This window comes from Oncorhynchus tshawytscha, linkage group LG03 (genome assembly GCF_018296145.1).
Source record: "Oncorhynchus tshawytscha isolate Ot180627B linkage group LG03, Otsh_v2.0, whole genome shotgun sequence".
Taxonomy (NCBI): Eukaryota; Metazoa; Chordata; class Actinopteri; order Salmoniformes; family Salmonidae; genus Oncorhynchus; species Oncorhynchus tshawytscha.
This window is the reverse complement of record NC_056431.1, coordinates 80,586,471-80,607,223: the sequence shown is the minus strand read 5'-3', so window position 1 is coordinate 80,607,223 and position 20,753 is coordinate 80,586,471. Positions and strand designations below refer to the sequence as shown.

General features: G+C 44.7%; 1 protein-coding gene across 2 annotated transcripts in view; it reads right to left on the bottom strand.

Moving 5' to 3' along the window:
* igf2bp2a (insulin-like growth factor 2 mRNA binding protein 2a) overlaps nucleotides 1-20,753 on the bottom strand; it is a 98,002-nt gene that overhangs the window by 28,991 nt on the left and 48,258 nt on the right. For both annotated transcript variants that reach the window (XM_042320070.1, XM_042320071.1), the window contains exons 6-8: nucleotides 20,018-20,308; nucleotides 18,819-18,953; nucleotides 8,117-8,239 (exon numbers count right to left, since the gene is read on the bottom strand). In XM_042320070.1, coding sequence (XP_042176004.1) covers nucleotides 8,117-8,239; nucleotides 18,819-18,953; nucleotides 20,018-20,308 — 549 coding nt within the window. The remainder of the gene's footprint in view (nucleotides 1-8,116; nucleotides 8,240-18,818; nucleotides 18,954-20,017; nucleotides 20,309-20,753) is intronic.

The window sequence follows — 20,753 nt, the reverse complement described above, 5'->3', positions numbered from 1 at the left end:
ACCAACCCCCAGGCCAACGTCATGACACCAGCCAGGATGGGGCCTCTTGCTGCTTACGCCAAATCCTGACTCTTCCATCAGCATAACAAATCTAATTTTATTTTTCACATGTGCCGAATACAACAGTGAAATGCTTACTTACAAGACCTTAACCAACAATGCAGTTCAAGAAATAGATTTAAGAAAATATTTACAAAATAAACTAAAGTAAAAAATAAAACAATGAGATCTAACAATGAGGCTATAAACAGGGAGTACCGAGTCAACGTGTGGGGGTACAGGTTAGTCAATTACATTTTTCCACATAGGTAGGGGTAAAGTGACTATGCATAGATAATAAACAGTGAGTAGCAGCAGTGTAAAAACAAAGGGCGGGGGGGGGTGTCAATGTAAATAGTCCAGGTGGCCATTTTGATCAGCAGTCTTATGGCTTGGTGGTAGAAGCTGTTAACCTTTGTAGCGCAGGGCATAGCATATAGATCCTGGATGGCAGGAAGCTTGGCCCCAGTGACGTACTGGGCCGTATGCACTACCCCCTGTAGCACCTTATGGTTGGATGCCGAGCAGTTGCCATACAAGGCGGTGATGCAACTGGTCAGGATGCTCTTGATGGTGCAGCTGTAGAACTTTTTGAGGATCTGGGGACCCATTCCAAATCTATTCAGTCTCCTGAGGGGGAAAAGGTGTTGTCGTGCCCTCTTCACGACTGTCTTGGTGTGTTTGGACCATGTTAGTTTGTTGGTGATGTGGATGTGGACACCAAGGAACTTGACGCTCTCAACCTGCTCCACTGCAGCCCCCTCGATGAGAATGGGGGCGTGCTCGGTCCTCCTTTTCCTGTAATCCATGATCAGCTCCTTTGTCTTGATCACGTTGAGGGAGAGGTTTTTGTCCTGGTACCACACTGCCAGGTCTCTGACCTCCTCCCTATAAGCTGTCTCATCGTTGTCGGTGATCAGGCCTACTACTGTTGTGTCATCTGCAAAACTTAATGATGGTGTTGGAGTCGTGCCTGGCCAAGCAGTCGTGCGTGAACAGTACAGAGTACAGGAGGGGACTAAACGCGCACCCCTGAGGAGCCCCCGTGTGAGGATTAGCGTGGCGGATGTGTTTTTGCCTACCCTTACCACCTGGGGGCGGCCCGTCAAGAAGTCCAGGATCCAGTTGTAGAGGGAGGTGTTTAGTCCCAGGGTCCTTAGCTTAGTGATGAGCTCTGTGGGCACTATGGTGTTGAATGCTGATCTGTAGTCAATGAACAGCATTCTCACATAGGTGTTCCTTTTGTCCAGGTGGGAAAGGGCAGTTTGGAGTGCGATTGAGATTGTGTCACCTGTGGATCTGGGCGGTATGCGAATTGTAGTGGGTCTAGGGTTTCTGGGATGATGGTGTTGATGTGAGCCATGACCAGCCTTTTAAAGCACTTCATGGCTACTGACATGAGTGCTATGGTGCGGTAGTCATTTAGGCAGGAACAGGAACTGGGATTTGTCAGACCAGGCAATGTTTTTCCACTCGCGTGCCCATAGGAGCTGCTTGTTCTTGCTAATAGGAGTGGAACCCGGTGTGGTCGTCTGCTGCAATAGCCCATCCGTGACAAGGACCGACAAGTTGTATGTTCCGAGATGCCATTCTGCACATTGTTGTACTGCTCCATTATTTGTGGCCCGCCTGTTAACACGATTCTTGTCCTTCTCATCAACAAGCTGTTTTCACCCATAGGACTGCCACTGAGTGAATGTTTTTTGTTTGTTGCCACATTCACCTGGCTATCCGTCAATAAAAATGGGGCCATCTGGTTTGTTCAATATATATACTGTACTTTAACTTTTTAAACTTAAGTACATTTTAAAACCAAATACTTTTAGACTTTTACTCAAGTAATATTTTACTGGGTGACTTTCACTTTTACTTGAGTATGAAAATGGGGTACTTTTTCCAACACTACTAGGCAGTCTGTGACTGAGTCTGTACACTAGGCAGTCTGTGACTGAGTCTGTACACTAGGCAGTCTGTGACTGAGTCTGTACACTAGGTCGTCTGTGGCTGAGTCTGTACACTAGGTAGTCTGTGACTGAGTCTGTACACTAGGCAGTCTGTGACTGAGTCTGTACACTAGGTAGTCTGTGACTGAGTCTGTACACTAGGCAGTCTGTGACTGAGTCTGTACACTAGGTAGTCTGTGACTGAGTCTGTACACTAGGCAGTCTGTGACTGAGTCTGTACACTAGGCAGTCTGTGACTGAGTCTGTACACTAGGCAGTCTGTGACTGAGTCTGTACACTAGGTAGTCTGTGACTGAGTCTGTACACTAGGCAGTCTGTGACTGAGTCTGTACACTAGGTAGTCTGTGACTGAGTCTGTACACTAGGCAGTCTGTGACTGAGTCTGTACACTAGGCAGTCTGTGACTGAGTCTGTACACTAGGCAGTCTGTGACTGAGTCTGTACACTAGGTAGTCTGTGACTGAGTCTGTACACTAGGCAGTATGCGACTGAGTCTGTACACTAGGTCGTCTGTGGCTGAGTCTGTACACTAGGTAGTCTGTGACTGAGTCTGTACACTAGGCAGTCTGTGACTGAGTCTGTACACTAGGTAGTCTGTGACTGAGTCTGTACACTAGGCAGTCTGTGACTGAGTCTGTACACTAGGCAGTCTGTGACTGAGTCTGTACACTAGGTAGTCTGTGACTGAGTCTGTACACTAGGCAGTCTGACTGAGTCTGTACACTAGGCAGTCTGTGACTGAGTCTGTACACTAGGCAGTCTGTGACTGAGTCTGTACACTAGGTAGTCTGTGGCTGAGTCTGTACACTAGGCAGTCTGTGACTGAGTCTGTACACTAGGCAGTCTGTGACTGAGTCTGTACACTAGGTAGTCTGTGACTGAGTCTGTACACTAGGCAGTCTGTGACTGAGTCTGTACACTAGGTAGTCTGTGACTGAGTCTGTACACTAGGTAGTGAACAGACTCAGTTGGGACATCATTTCCGGTCACAACTTGTAGACTTGTTTACATGCTGCTGTGTGGCGTGTTGCTAACCTTACTTTGCTACCTGCCAACTTGTCGGTTTTTACTTTTTAATTACCGTTTTATATATTTTTTAAATTGCTGTAGGAATGTTCAACCGGTGTCGCTCATTCAGCCAAAATAAACTTTCAACCGGTTCTCCTCATTAAGCAACAGGTCAGAGACCGAGCCTTCTCTGGTCTCTCTTCCTCCCGCTATGGGGTCTGAGATGCCGAAGCCTTCCACCATTAGCTCTGACAAATTAAAAACCCTAGTCATTGGCGAAACCATTACCATTAAGTATTAGACTTAAAACAAATCATCCAGTAATCATACACTGTTTACCAGGGGGCTGGGCTACCAACATTAAGGCTAATCTGAAGATGGTGCTGGCTAACGCTAAAACTGGCGAGTGTAGAGAGTATAGAGATATTGTTATCCACGTCGGCACCAACGATGTTAGGATGAAACTGTCAGAGGTCACCAAGCGCAAAATAGCATCTGCGTGTAAATCAGTTAGAAAGATGTTTCGGCATCGAGTAATTGTCTCTGGCCCCCTCCCAGTTAGGGGGAGTGATGAGCTCTACAGCAGTCTCACAACTCAATCGCTGATTGAAACTGTTTTCTGCCCCTCCCAAAATATAGAATTTGTAGATAATTGGCCCTCTTTCTGGGACTCACTCACAAACAGGACCAAGCCTGGCCTGCTAAGGAGTGACGGACTCCATCCTAGCTGTAGGGGTGCTCTCATCTTATCTACGAACATAGACAGGGGTCTAACTCCCCTAGCTCCACAATGAGAGATGGTGCAGGCCAAGCAGCAAACTGTTAGCCAGCCTGCCAGCTTAGTTGAGTCTGCCACTAGCACAGTCAGTGTAGTCAGCTCAGCTATCCCCATTGAGTGTCTGTGCATCTATCTAGATTGGGCAAAACAAAACATGGCGGTGTTCGCCTTAGCGATCCCACTGGAATAAAGACCTTAAGCCTGATGAATGTACTGTGTTAAATGAGGCCTCACCTCCTGGTTACACTAGTGACCATATCCCCCGTGCATCCCGCAAAGGCGGAGGTGTTTCTAACATTTACGATAGAACATTTCAATTTACAAAAAAAAAACGACTGCATTTTCGTCTTTTGAGCTTCTAGTCATGAAATCTATGCAGCCTACTCAATCACTTTTTATAGCTACTGTTTACAGGACTCCTGGGCCATATACAGAGTTCCTCACTGAGTTCCCTGAATTCCTATCGGACCTTGTAGTCATAGCAGATAATATTCTACTATTTGGTGACTTTAATATTCACATGGAAAAGTCCACAGACCCACTCCAAAAGGCTTTTGGAGCCATCATTGACTCAGAGGGTTTTGTCCAACATGTCTCCGTGTTACGGTTTTCTTCGGGTGAAAGAGAGTCGGACCAAAATGCAGCGTGGTTAATTCGATACATCTTTAATGAAGATGGAACACGAACAATACAAAAACAAACGTAACGCGAAAACCTAAACAGTCTATCTTGTGCTAACACACACAGAGACAAGAACAATCACCCACGAAACACTCAAAGAATATGGCTGCCTAAATATGGTTCCCAATCAGAGACAACGAGAATCACCTGCCTCTGATTGAGAACCGCCTCAGGCAACCATAGACTTTGCTAGAACACCCCACTAAGCCACAAACCCAAAACCTACGAAAAAACCCCATACACAAACACACCACAAAATAAACCCATGTCACACCCTGGCCTGACCAAATAAAGAAAGAAAACACAAAATACTACGACCAGGGCGTGACACTCCGGACCTACTCACTGCCACAGTCATACTCTGGACCTAGTTTTGTCCCACAGAATAAATGTAATGTTTTTCCTCATAATCCTGGACTATCAGACCAACATTTTATTATGTTTGCAATCGCAAAACAAATCTGCTCAGACCCCAACCAAGGATCATCAATATCCATGCTATACATTCTCGGACAACCCAATGAGTCCTAGATGCCCTTCCAGACTCCCTCCACCACCTCAAGGACGTCAGAGTACAAAAATCAGTCAACCAACTAACTGAGGAACTCAATTTAACGTTGCGTAATACCCAAGATGCATTTGTCATAAGAAACTGTTTCCCTGGTATACAGAAAATACCCAAGCTCTGAGCAAGATTCCAGAAAATTGGAGCGGAAATGGAGACACACCAAACTGGAAGTCTTCCGACTAGCTTGGAAAGACAGTACCGTGCAATATCGAAGAGCCCTTACTGCTGCTCGATCATCCTATTTTTCCAACTTAATTGAGGAGAATAAGAACAATCCCCCCCACAAAATTCGACACTGTCGCAAAGCTAACTGAAAAGCAGCATTCCCCAAGAGAGGATGGCTTTCACAGCAGTGATAAATTCATGAACTTCTTTGACGAAAAGATCATGATCACAAGAAGGCAAATTACAGACTCCTCTTTCAGTCTATGTATTCCTCCAAAGCTCAGTTGTCCCGAGTCTGCACATCACTGCCAGGATCTAGGATCAAGGGAGACACTCAAGTTTTTAATACTAGATCTCTTGACACATTGACGAAAATAATCATGGCTTCTAAACCTTCAAGCTGCATGCTGGAACCTATTCCAACTAAACTACGGAAAGAGCTGCTTTCTGTGCTTGTCCCTCCTATGTTGAACATAATAAATGGCTCTCTATCCACCGGATGTGTACCAAACTCACTAAAAGTGGCAGTAATAAAGCCTCTATTGAACAAGCCAAACTTTGACCGAGAAAATATAAAAAACTATCGGCCTATATCGAATACCCAATTCCTCTCAACATTTTGAAAAAGCTGTTGCGCAGCAACTTACTGCATTCCTGAAGACAACCAATGTATACGAAACGCTTCAGTCTGGTTTTAGACCCCATCATAGCACTGAGACTGCACTCGTGAAGGTGGTAACTGACCTATTAATGGCATCAGACCAAGGCTCTGCATCTGTCCTCGTGCTCCTAGAACTTAGTGCTGCTTTTGATACCATCGATCTGCTTTCACTGCTATGCGGACAACATACAGCTGTACATTTCGATGAAACATGGTGAAGCCCCAAAATTGCCCTCCCTGGATGCCTGTGTTTCATAAGGAAGTGGATGGCTTCAAATGTTTTACATTTAAACTCGGACAAAACAGAGATGCTAGTTCTAGGTCCCAAGAAACAAAGAGATCTTCTGTTGGATCTGACTATTATTCTTGATGGTTGTACAGTCGTCTCAAATAAAACTGAAGTACCTCGGCGTTACTCTGGACCCTGATCTCTCTTTAGATGAACATATCAAGACTGTTTCAAGGACAGCTTTTTTCCATCTACGTAACATTGCAAAAATCAGAAACTTTTTGTCCAAAAATGATGTAGAAAAATGAATCCATGCTTTTGTCACCTCTAGATTAGACTACTGCAACGCTCTACTTTCCGGCTACCCGGATAAAGCACTAAATAAACTTCAGTTAGAGCTAAACACGGCTGCTAGAATCTTGACTAGAACCAAAAAATGTGAACATATTACTCCAGTGCTAGCCTCTGGCTTCCTGTTAAGGCAAGGGCTGATTTCAAGGTTTGACTGCTAATCAACAAAGCATTACATGGGCTTGCTCCTACCTATCTTTCCGATTTGGGCCTGCCGTACATACCTACACGTACGCTATGGTCACAAGATGCAGGCCTCCTTACTGTCACTAGAATTTCTAAGCAAACAGCTGGAGGCAGGGCTTTCTCCTATAGAGCCCCGTTTTTATGGAATGGTCTGCCTACCCATGTGAGAGACGCAGATTCGTCTCGACCTTTAAGTCTTTATTGAAGACTCCTCTCTTCAGTAGGTCCTATGACTGAGTGTAGTCTGGCCCAGGAGTGTGAAGGTGAACGGAAAGGCTCTGGAGCAATGAACCGCCCTTGCTGTCTCTGCCTGGCTGGTTCCCCTCTCTCCACTGGGATTCTCTGCCTCTAACCCTATTACAGGGGCTGAGTCACTGGCTTACTGGTGCTCTTCCATGCCGTCCCTAGGAGGGGTGCGTCACTTGAGTGGGTTGAGTCACTGACGTGATCTTCCTGTCCGGGTTGGCGACCCCTCGGGTTCGTGCCGTGGGGGAGAACTTCGTGGTCTATACTCGGCCTTGTCTCAGGATAGTAAGTTGGTGATTGAAGATATCCCTCTAGTGGTGTGGGGGCTGTGCCTTGGCAAAGTGGGTGGGGTTATATCCTGCCTGGTTGGCCCTGTCCGGGGGTATCGTTGGATGGGGCCACAGTGTCTCCGGACCCCTCCTGTCTCAGCCTCCAGGATTTATGCTGGTCAGTCTGTTATATCTGGAGTATTTCTCCTGTCTTATCCAGTGTCCTGTGTTAATTTAAGTATGCTCTCTGTAATTCTCTCTTTTTCTCTTTCTTTCTTTCTCTGCGGCTATGGAACCCTGACCTGTTCACTGGACGTGCTACCTGTCCCAGACCCGCTGTTTTCAACTCTCTAGAGACAGCAGGAGTGGTAGAGATACTCTTAATGATCGGCTATGAAAAGCCAACTGACATTTACTCCTGAGGTGCTGACCTGTTGCCCCCTCGACAACTACTGTGATTATTATTATTTGACCCTGCTGGTCATCTATGAACATTTGAACATCTTGGCCATGTTCTGTTATAATCTCCACCCGGCACAGCCAAAAGACGACTGGCCACTGCTCATAGCCTGGTTCCTCTCTAGGTTTCTTCCTAGGTTCTGGCCTTTTTACGGAGTTTTTCCTAGCCACCGTGCTTCTACACCTGCATTGCTTGCTGTTTGGGGTTTTAGGCTGGGTTTCTGTACAGCGCTTTGAGATATCAGCTGATGTAGGAAGGGCTTTATAAATTCATTTGATTGAGGTAGTTGCTGACTGAGTCTGTACACTCAGTAGTTGTGACTTGCTATAGTGACTGGTGTGTGTGTATGTGCGTGCGTGCGTGTGTGTGTGTGTGTGTGTGTGTGTGTGTGTGTAAGTTGATTTAGGATGTATAAACGGCTGAAATGAATTGAGCATTACTTTACATGCAACACTGTGGGAAGAACAGCACAGTGAAACCAAACACAGAGAGAGAGGTAGCTGGCTCTTACGAGGAGATAGTAATCTTGGTCCCTGTCTCTTCTTCTATCTTCTTCAGGTTTCTTCCCTCCTTACCGATCAGTCGTCCCACCAGACTGTTGTGGGCCAGGATCTTCAGAGGAATCTCCTCCTCCCTGTAGGACGAGAGGGTCAATAACAGCTGCATTGAATAAAAGGCCACGGCTCCAGACCATTGATGTGGCATGAGGAATGTTATGTTGGGGTGGGATGAGTTGGCATGTGTGTGCGTGCACGCACGCTTGTGTGTGTCAGAATGAACTGGCTGGGAAGTGAAACACTGATTAGAATGTGAAAGCTTCATGTGGGCTGAGGGAGGAAGGAGAGGAGACAGAGAGGGGGGTTAGGGAGAAGGAGGAGTTGTTAGAGGAGGGGGTGGAGGAGAGGATAGAGGTGAAAGAAGAAGGGGAGGAGGTGGGGGTAGAGGGGAGGAGGTGGGGGGAGAGGGGTGGAGAGGAGGGAGAGAGGTGAGGGGGTGTCGTAATGGTGTAGTATGGGTTTGTAGTAGTGAGGGTGTTTGGGTAGTAATGGTGTAGTAGTGACGGTGTTGGGGGGTAGTAATGGTGTAGTAGGTTTGTAGTAGTGAGGGTGTTGGGGTAGTAACGGTGTAGTAGTGACGGTGTTGGGGGGTAGTAATGGTGTAGTAGGTTTGTAGTAGTGAGGGTGTTGGGGTAGTAATGGTGTAATATGGGTTTGTAGTAGTGAGGGTGTAGTAGTGAGGGCATTGGGGGTAGTAATGGTGTACTAGGGGTGTAGTAGTAATGGTGTAGTAGTGAGGGCGTTGGGGGTAGTAATGGTGTAGTAGGGGTGTAGTAGTGAGGGTGTTGGGGTAGTAGGGTGTAGTAGTGAGGGTGTTGGGGTAGTAATGGTGTAGTAGTGACAGTGTTGGGGGTAGTAATGGTGTAGTAGGTTTGTAGTAGTGAGGGTGTTGGGGTAGTAGGGGTGTAGTAGTGAGGGTGTTGGGGTAGTAGGGTGTAGTAGTGAGGGTGTTGGGGTAGTAATGGTGTAGTAGTGAGGGTGTTGGGTGGTAGTAATGGTGTAGTAGGTTTGTAGTAGTGAGGGTGTTGGGGTAGTAGGGTGTAGTAGTGAGGGTGTTGGGGTAGTAATGGTGGAGTAGTGAGGGTGTTGGGTGGTAGTAATGGTGTAGTAGGTTTGTAGTAGTGAGGGTGTTGGGGTAGTAGGGGTGTAGTAGTGAGGTTGTAGTAATGGTGTAGTGTGTAGTAGAGGTGTAGTAATGGTGGGGGGTGTAGTGTAGGTGTAGTAGTGAGGGTGACAGACTTCTCCCCATCTTAGCTACTGTTGTATCAATATGTTTTGACCATGACAGTTTACAATCCAGGGATACTCCAAACAGTTTAGTCTCCTCAACTTGCTCAATTTCCACATTATTCATTACCAGATTTAGTTGAGGTTTAGAGTTTAGTGAATGATTAGTCCCAAATATAATGCTTTTAGTTTTAGAAATATTTAGGACTAACTTATTCTTTGCCACCCACTCTGAAACTAACTGCAGCTCTTTGTTGAGTGTTGCAGTCATTTCAGTCGCTGCAGTAGCTGACGTGTATAATGTTGCAGTCATTTCAGTCTGTAGTAGCTGACGTGTGTAGTGTTGCAGTCATTTCAGTCGCTGTAGTAGCTGACGTGTATAGTGTTGAGTCATCCACATACATAGACAGAATGGCTTTGGCATGTTGGAAGTAAGTAAAGACTGAAAAAGGCAAGGGCCCTGGGGATTTCCTGATTCTGCCTGGATCATTTTTGGAGAGGCTTCCATGAAAGAACAGCCTCTGTGTTCTGTTACAAAGGTAACTCTTTATCCACAATATAGCAGGGGGTGTAAAGACATATATGTAGCTTCAGAAATAAGGTTCATGAAATCAAGAACTTGCTAACATCAGATAACATTCATATATTAGCCATTTCTGAGACTCACTAAGATAATTAATTTGATGATACTGCAGTAGCAATACAAGGATATAAAATCTATAGAAGAGACAGACATGTTTATAGGGGAGGTGTTGCTGTATATATTCAGAGCCATATCCCTGTAATGTTTATAGGGGAGGTGTTGCTGTATATATTCAGTCATATCCCTGTAATGTTTATGGGGGAGGTGTTGCTGTATATATTCAGTCATATCCCTGTAATGCTTATGGGGAAGTGTTGCTGTATATATTCAGGCCATATCCCTGTAATGTTTATGGAGGGAGGTGTTGCTGTATATATTCAGTCATATCCCTGTAATGCTTATAGGGGAGGTGTTGCTGTATATATTCAGAGCCATATCCCTGTAATGTTTATAGGGGAGGTGTTGCTGTATATATTCAGAGCCATATCCCTGTAATGTTTATAGGGGAGGTGTTGCTGTATATATTCAGTCATATCCCTGTAATGCTTATGGGGGAGGTGTTGCTGTATATATTCAGTCATATCCCTGTAATGTTTATAGGGGAGGTGTTGCTGTATATATTCAGTCATATCCCTGTAATGCTTATAGGGGAGGTGTTGCTGTATATATTCAGAGCCATATCCCTGTAATGTTTATAGGGGAGGTGTTGCTGTATATATTCAGTCATATCCCTGTAATGCTTATAGGGGAGGTGTTGCTGTATATATTCAGAGCCATATCCCTGTAATGCTTATAGGGGAGGTGTTGCTGTATATATTCAGTCATATCCCTGTAATGTTTATAGGGGAGGTGTTGCTGTATATATTCAGTCATATCCCTGTAATGTTTATAGGGGAGGTGTTGCTGTATATATTCAGAGCCATATCCCTGTAATGTTTATAGGGGAGGTGTTGCTGTATATATTCAGTCATATCCCTGTAATGTTTATAGGGGAGGTGTTGCTGTATATATTCAGAGCCATATCCCTGTAATGTTTATAGGGGAGGTGTTGCTGTATATATTCAGTCATATCCCTGTAATGTTTATAGGGGAGGTGTTGCTGTATATATTCAGAGCCATATCCCTGTAATGTTTATAGGGGGAGGTGTTGCTGTATATATTCAGTCATATCCCTGTAATGTTTATAGGGGAGGTGTTGCTGTATATATTCAGTCATATCCCTGTAATGTTTATAGGGGAGGTGTTGCTGTATATATTCAGTCATATCCCTGTAATGTTTATAGGGGAGGTGTTGCTGTATATATTCAGTCATATCCCTGTAATGCTTATAGGGGAGGTGGTGTTGTATATATTCAGAGCCATATCCCTGTAATGTTTATGGGGGAGGTGTTGCTCAGTTGTCCTGAGTCTGCACAACTCTCCCAGGACCTAGGATCAAGAGAGACGCTCAAGTGTTTTAGTACTATATCTCTTGACACAATGATGAAAATAATCATGGCCTCTAAACCTTCAAGCAGCATACTGGACCCTATTCCAACTAAACTACTGAAAGAGGTGCTTCCTGTGCTTGGCCCTCCTATGTTGAACATAATAAACGACTCTCTATCCACCGGATGTGTACCAAACTCACTAAAAGTGGCAGTAATAAAGCCTCTCTTGAAAAAGCCAAACCTTGACCCAGAAAATATAAAAAACTATCGGCCTATATCGAATCTTCCATTCCTCTCAAAAATTTTAGAAAAGGCTGTTGCGCAGCAACTTACTGCCTTCCTGAAGACAAACAATGTATACAAAATGCTTCAGTCTGGTTTTAGACCCCATCATAGCACTGAGACGGCACTTGTGAAGGTGGTAAATGACATTTTAATGGCATCGGACCGAGGCTCTGCATCTGTCCTCGTGCTCCTAGACTTTAGTGCTGCTTTTGATACCATCGATCACCACATTCTTTTGGAGAGATTGGAAACCCAAATTGGTCAACACGGACAAGTTCTGGCCTGGTTTAGATCTTATCTGTCGGAAAGATATCAGTTTGTCTCTGTGAATGGTTTGTCCTCTGACAAATCAACTGTAAATTTCAGTGTTCCTCAAGGTTCCGTTTTGGGACCACTATTGTTTTCACTATATATTTTACCTCTTGGGGATGTTATTCGAAAACATAATGTTAACTTTCACTGCTATGCGGATGACACACAGCTGTAGGCATTTGATTCATTTCAATGAAACATGGGGAAGCCCCAAAATTGCCCTTGCTAGAAGCATGTGTTTCAGACATAAGGAAGTGGATGGCTGCAAACTTTCTACTTTTAAACTCGGACAAAACAGAGATGCTTGTTCTAGGTCCCAAGAAACAAAGAGATCTTCTGTTGAATCTGACAATTAATCTTAATGCTGTACAGTCGTCTCAAATAAAATTGTGAAGGACCTCGGCGTTACTCTGGACCCTGATCTCTCTTTTGAAGAACATATCAAGACCATTTCAAGGACAGCTTTTTTCCATCTACGTAACATTGCAAAAATCAGAAACTTTCCGTCCAAAAATGATGCAGAAAAATTCATCCATGCTTTTGTCACTTCTAGGTTAGACTACTGCAATGCTCTACTTTCCGGCTACCCGGATAAAGCACTAAATAAACTTCAGTTGGTGCTAAATACAGCTGCTAGAATCCTGACTAGAACCAAAATAATTTATCATATTACTCCAGTGCTAGCCTCTCTACACTGGCTTCCTGTCAAAGCAAGGGCTGATTTCAAGGTTTTACTGCTAACCTACAAAGCATTACATGGGCTTGCTCCTACCTATCTCTCTGATTTGGTCCTGCCATACATACCTACACGTACACTACGGTCACAAGACGCAGGCCTCCTAATTGTCCCTAGAATTTCTAAGCAAACAGCTGGAGGCAGGGCTTTCTCCTATAGAGCTCCATTTTTATGGAACGGTCTGCCTACCCATGTCGGAGACGCAAACTCGGTCTCAACCTTTAAGTCCTTACTGAAGACTTATCTCTTCAGTGGGTCATATGATTGAGTGTAGTCTGGCCCAGGAGTGGGAAGGTGAACGGAAAGGCTCTGGAGCAACGAACCGCCCTTGCTGTCTCTGCCTGGCCGGTTCCCCTCTTCCCACTGGAATTCTCTGCCTCTAACCCTATTACAGGGACTGAGTCACTGGCTTACTGGGGCTCTCTCATGCCGTCCCTGGAAGGGGTGCGTCACCTGAGTGGGTTGATTCACTGATGTGGTCATCCTGTCTGGGTTGGCGCCCCCCCTTGGGTTGTGCCATGGCGGAGATCTTTGTGGGCTATACTCAGCCTTGTCTCAGGATGGTAAGTTGGTGGTTGAAGATATCCCTCTAGTGGTGTGGGGGCTGTGCTTTGGCAAAGTGGGTGGGGTTATATCCTTCCTGTTTGGCCCTGTCTGGGGTGTCCTCGGATGGGGCCACAGTGTCTCCTGACCCCTCCTGTCTCAGCCTCCAGTATTTATGCTGCAGTAGTTAATGTGTCGGGGGCTAGGGTCAGTTTGTTATATCTGGAGTACCTCTCCTGTCCTATTCGGTGTCCTGTGTGAATCTAAGTGTGCGTTCTCTAATTCTCTCTCTCTCTCTCTCTCTCTCTCGGAGGACCTGAGCCCTAGGACCATGCCCCAGGACTACCTGACATGATGACTCCTTGCTGTCCCCAGTCCATCTGACCGTGCTGCTGCTCCAGTTTCAACTGTTCTGCCTTATTATTATACGACCATGCTGGTCATTTATGAACATTTGAACATCTTGGCCATGTTCTGTTATAATCTCCACCCGGCACAGCCAGAAGAGGACTGGCCACCCCACATAGCCTGGTTCCTCTCTAGGTTTCTTCCTAGGTTTTGGCCTTTCTAGGGAGTTTTTCCTAGCCACCGTGCTTCTCCACCTGCATTGCTTGCTGTTTGGGGTTTTAGGTTGGGTTTCTGTACAGCACTTTGAGATATCAGCTGATGTACGAAGGGCTATATAAATACATTTGATTTGATTTTGATTTGATTTATATATTCAGAGCCATATCCCTGTAATGTTTATAGGGGAGGTGTTGCTGTATATTCAGAGCCATATCCCTGTAATGTTTATAGGGGAGGTGTTGTATATATTCAGTCATATCCCTGTAATGCTTATGGGGGAGGTGTTGCTGTATATATTCAGTCATATCCCTGTAATGCTTATGGGGGAGGTGTTGCTGTATATATTCAGTCATATCCCTGTAATGTTTATGGGGGAGGTGTTGCTGTATATATTCAGTCATATCCCTGTAATGCTTATGGGGGAGGTGTTGCTGTATATATTCAGTCATATCCCTGTAATGTTTATGGGGGAGGTGTTGCTGTATATATTCAGTCATATCCCTGTAATGTTTATGGGGAGGGGTGTTGTATATATTCAGTCATATCCCTGTAATGCTTATGGGGGAGGTGTTGCTGTATATATTCAGAGCCGTATAATGCTTAGAGAAGATCTTAAGTGTTATTGAAGTGTTGTGGTGGCAGGTTCACCTGGCACATCTAAAGCCTTTTCTTTTGGGGTGTTGCTATAGGCCACCAAGTGCTAACGGTCAGTATCTAAATAATATGTGTGAAATAACAAAGAGTTGTAGTCTGTTTTGGAATCGGTGTCTAGTAATAAACTGGTCTTGAACATCTCTTAAAGTAAGAGCATTTGGTAAAAATCCTTCCCTAAGTTCGAGACCTCAGCTGAACCTGGTAATGAATGGTGTGGCTGTTGAACAAGTTGAGGAGACTCAATTACTACGTGTGCCTTTTTATTCATCAAGTTCTGTCCGTGAGCTGTTCTTGTCTATTTAATGTTCTGTATTATGTCATGTTTTTCCAGCAGCAGACTATGATCATGTCAAAAGCCACACTGAAGTCTAGCAAAAGAGCTCCCACAATCATTTTTATAACCAATTTCTCTCAGCCAATCATCAGTCATTTGTGTAAGTGCTGTGCATGTTGAATGTCCTTCCCTACATGCGTGCTGAAAGTCTGTTGTAAATTTGTTTACTGTGAAATACCATTGAATCTGGTCAAACATTTTTTCCAGAAGTTTACTAAGGGTTGATAACAGGCTGATTGGTTGGCTATTTGAGCCAGTAAAGGGGGCTTTACTATTCTTAGGTAGCAGAATGACTTTAGCTTCCCTCCAGGCCTGAGGGCACACACTCTATTAGGCTTAAATTGAAGATGTGCAATACCGTACTCTATTATCCTCAGTCATTTTCCAAGTCTTCAGACCCCGGTGGCTTGTCATTGTTGATAGACAACAATACGTGTTTCACCTCTTCCACACTGACTTTACAGAATTCAAAATTACAATGTTTGTCTTTCATAATGTAGTCAGATGTACTTGGATGTGTAGTGTTCGTGTTTGTTGCTGGCATCTCATGCCTAAGTTTGCTAATCTTGCCAATTAAAAAAATTATTAAAGAAGTTGGCAATATCAGTAAGTTTTGTGAATGAATGAGCCATCTGATTCAATTAATGATGGTGCTGAGTTTTTTAAATATAATTTAAGGGGCTACAAAGCTTTTTACTATCATTCTTTATATAATTTATCTTTGTTTCATAATATAGTTTCTTATTTTTATTCAGTTTAGTCACATGATTTCTCAATTTGCAGTACGTTTGCCATACCCATGTGGCTCAGTTGGTAGAGCATAGGAAATCAAACCAAATCAAATGTTATTGTCACATGCAGATGGTTAGCAGATGTTAATGGTCACATGGTTAGCAGATGTTAATGGTCACATACACATGGTTAGCAGATGTTAATGGTCACATACACATGGTTAGCAGATGTTAATGGTCACATACACATGGTTAGCAGATGTTATTGGTCACATACACATGGTTAGCAGATGTTAATGGTCACATACACATGGTTAGCAGATGTTAATGGTCACATACACATGGTTAGCAGATGTTAATGGTCACATACACATGGTTAGCAGATGTTATTGGTCTCATACACATGGTTAGCAGATGTTAATGGTCACATACACATGGTTAGCAGATGTTAATGGTCACATACACATGGTTAGCAGATGTTAATGGTCACATGCAGATGGTTAGCAGATGTTAATGGTCACATGGTTAGCAGATGTTAATGGTCACATACACATGGTTAGCAGATGTTAATGGTCACATACACATGGTTAGCAGATGTTAATGGTCACATACACATGGTTAGCAGATGTTAATGGTCACATGGTTAGCAGATGTTAATGGTCACATGGTTAGCAGATGTTAATGGTCACATACACACGGTTAGCAGATGTTAATGGTCACATGGTTAGCAGATGTTAATGGTCACATACACATGGTTAGCAGATGTTAATGGTCACATACACATGGTTAGCAGATGTTAATGGTCACATACACATGGTTAGCAGATGTTAATGGTCACATACACATGGTTAGCAGATGTTATTGGTCACAAACACATGGTTAGCAGATGTTATTGGTCACATACACATGGTTAGCAGATGTTAATGGTCATACACATGGTTAGCAGATGTTATTGGTCACATGGTTAGCAGATGTTAATGGTCACATACACATGGTTAGCAGATGTTAATGGTCACATACACATGGTTAGCAGATGTTAATGGTCACATACACATGGTTAGCAGATGTTATTGGTCACATACACATGGTTAGCAGATGTTAATGGTCACATGGTTAGCAGATGTTAATGGTCACATGGTTAGCAGATGTTAATGGTCACATGGTTAGCAGATGTTAATGGTCACATGGTTAGCAGATGTTAATGGTCACATACACATGGTTAGCAGATGTTATTGGTCACATACACATGGTTAGCAGATGTTAATGGTCACATACACATGGTTAGCAGATGTTATTGGTCACACACACATGGTTAGCAGACGGTAATGGTCACACACACATGGTTAGCAGACGGTAATGGTCACACACACATGGTTAGCAGACGGTAATGGTCACACACACATGGTTAGCAGATGTTAATGGTCACATACACATGGTTAGCAGATGTTAATGGTCACATGGTTAGCAGATGTTAATGGTCACATACACATGGTTAGCAGATGTTAATGGTCACATACACATGGTTAGCAGATGTTATTGGTCATACACATGGTTAGCAGATGTTATGGTCACATACACATGGTTAGCAGATGTTATGGAGGTGGAATACTTATGTCATGCAATAAAATGCAAATTAATTACTTAAAAATCATACAATGTGATTCTCTGGAGTTTTGTTTTAGATTCCATCTCTCACAGTTGAAGTGTACCTATGATAAAAATTACAGACCTCTACATGCTTTGTAAGTAGGAATACCTGCAAAATCGGCAGTGTATCAAATACTTGTTCTCCCCACTGTACATATGAGATGAGTAATGTGGGGTATCTAAACATTATATAAAGTTGCATAGTTTAAAGTGACTAGTGATACATTTATTACATCCATTTTTTTATTATTAAAGTGGCTAGCACTTGCAACGCCAGGGTTGTCGGTTCGATTCCAAAGGGGGACCAGTATGGAAATGCATGCACTCATTACTATAAGTTGCTCTGGATAAGAGCGTCTGCTAAATGACTATAATATAACATGTAAATGCCGTATTCCTCTCAACCATAACATTGTTCAATTCCACATCAATTGAACAGGATTTAAGTTTTTAACAGTCATTTTCTTAATGGAATAATGTGTCAAGTGCATCGTGCGTCTGTTTGCTCCTACACCACGGACCAGCAAACATATGAATCACTACAAAACTTCTTGTATGACCTTTTGTACACTTTAGGCCCAGCCTTTGGAGCTTTGGTTTTCCTAGATATGGCTACTATATGATGATCACTACATCCGATGGATCTGGATACCGCTTCAAGCAGATTTCTGCAGCATTAGTGAAGATGTGATGAATACATGTTGATGATTTCATTCCTGTGCTGTTTGTAACTACCCTGGTAGGTTGACTGATAACCTGAACCAGGTTGCAGGCACTGGTTACAGTTAGAAGTTTTTTCCTGATTGGGCAGCTTGATGATTACCAGTCAATATTTAAATCACCCAGAAAATATACCTCTCTGTTGATATCACATATATTATCAACCATTTCACACATGTTGTCCAGATACTGACTATTAGCATGTGGTGGTCTATAGCAGCTTCCCACCAGAATGGGCTTTAGGTGAGGCAGATGAACCTGTAGCCATATTATTTCAACAGTATTTAACATGAGATCATCGCTAAGCTTTACAGGAATGTGGTTCTGAATATAAACAGAAACACAAATCAAACAAAACAAACAAATCAAACTGTCACAACTTTACAAAAACAACAAACCGAGGTCTCTCGTTCAGTGTTCAACATACGTGAGCTCTGATGACGTGATGTCGCGCTCTGATGTAGGTCTCCCAAATGGTGGAGTGTTGGGGTGTTGTAGGGGTGGAGTAGTGAAGGTATAGTAGGGGTGTAGTAATGGTATAGTTGGGGTGTAGTAGTGAGGGTGTTGGGGGTAGTAGGGGTGTAGTAGTGAGGGTATAGTAGGGGTGTAGTAAAGGTATAGTAGGGGTGTAGTAGTGGGGGTATAGTAGTGGGGGTGTTGGGGGTAGTAGGGGTGTAGTAGTGAGGGTGTTGATGTAGTGAAGGTATAGCAGGGGTGTAGTAGTGAGGGTGTTGGGAGTAGTAGGGGTGTAGTAGTGAGGGTGTTGGGAGTAGTGGGGCTGTAGTAGTGAGGGTATAGTAGGGGTGTAGTAATGGTATAGTAGGGGTGTAGTAGTGAGGGTGTTGGGGTGTAGTAAAGGTATAGTAGGGATGCTATAGTAGACTCACTCCTTGGTCTCGCTGGCCTCTTTCTGCATGATATCCAGGATCATGCGGCAGGCAGAGGAGCAGCCCTCTGGGGTGGCGTGGATGGTGATGGGCTTCCCTGCTGCTCCCACATTATCCTTACGATGGATGTCCACCCTGATGGAGAGAGACAGACAGGTCACTGAAAGGCTGTCCACCCTGATGGAGAGAGACAGACAGGTCACTGAAAGGCTGTCCACCCTGAGGGACAGAGACAGACAGGTCACTGAAAGGCTGTCCACCCTGAGGGACAGAGACAGACAGGTCACAGAAAGGCTGTCCACCCTGATGGAGAGAGACAGACAGGTCACTGAAAGGCTGTCCACCCTGATGGAGAGAGACAGACAGGTCACTGAAAAGCTGTCCACCCTGTCACTGGCTATCCACCCTGAGAGACAGACAGGTCACTGAAAGGCTGTCCACCCTGATGGACAGAGACAGACAGGTCACTGAAAGGCTATCCACCCTGAGGGAGAGAGACAGACAGGTCACTGAAAGGCTGTCCACCCTGATGGAGAGAGACAGACAGGTCACTGAAAGGCTGTCCACCCTGAGGGAGAGAGACAGACAGGTCACTGAAAGGCTGTCCACCCTGATGGAGAGAGACAGACAGGTCACTAAAAGGCTGTCCACCCTGATGGAGAGACAGACAGGTCACTGAAAGGCTGTCCACCCTGATGGAGAAAGACAGACAGGTCACTGAAAGGCTGTCCACCCTGAGGGACAGAGACAGACAGGTCACTGAAAGGATGTCCACCCTGATGGAGAGAGACAGACAGGTCACTGAAAGGCTATCCACCCTGAGGGAGAGAGACAGACAGGTCACTGAAAGGCTGTCCACCCTGATGGAGAGAGACAGACAGGTCACTGAAAGGCTATCCACCCTGAGGGAGAGAGACAGACAGGTCACTGAAAGGCTGTCCACCCTGATGGAGAGAGACAGACAGGTCACTGAAAGGCCGTCCACCCTGAGGGAGAGAGACAGACAGGTCACTGAAAGGCTGTCCACCCGGAGGGAGGCTGAGACTGCATACATAATCATATTCAAGTTTGGGGTCAATGCCATGTTAATTCAGCAACTGATTTAACTGAAATGTAATTAACCCCATACTTCATATTGGATATTTGACCAACAAAGGACTGTGTATTGCAGATAGACCCATTCTGATCCAACAACGTACTTGGACTGTGTCCGTTTAGTGACGTTCTTGATGGTTAGGCCCTCCTTGCCGATGATGGCTCCTACGAATTGTGTGGGGACCAGCATACGGAGGGGGAAGTCATGCTGTTTGTGTCGGGGCCCTCCGAAGCCCCCCGAGGGCCCTGGCTGGGGCCCGTCCTGGTCCCTGGACGACCGACATCCCCGACGCATCCGTGGGGCCTGTAGGGGCGGAGCTGCATCCATATCCAGGATGTACGACACCCTGAAGGTGTAGCCCTCAAACTGCTGACCTGTCAACTTCTCTATGGCTCTGTGAGGGGAGAGGAGAGTCAATTTCTCTATGGCTCTGAGAGGGGAGAGGAGAGTCAATTTCTCTATGGCTCTGTGAGGGGAGAGGAGAGTCAATTTCTCTATGGCTCTGAGAGGGGAGAGGAGAGTCAACTTCTCTATGGCTCTGAGAGGGGAGAGTCAATTTCTCTATGGCTCTGTGAGAGAACAGAAGAGTCAACTTCTCTATGGCTCTGTGAGAGGAGAGGCAACTTCTCTATGGCTCTGTGAGAGAACAGAAGAGTCAACTTCTCTATGGCTCTGTGAGAGAACAGAAGAGTCAACTTCTCTATGGTTCTGTGAGGGGAGAGGAGAGTCAACTTCTCTATGGCTCTGTGAGAGAACAGAAGAGTCAACTTCTCTATGGCTCTGTGAGGGGAGAGGAGAGGCAACTTCTCTATGGCTCTGTGAGAGAACAGAAGAGTCAA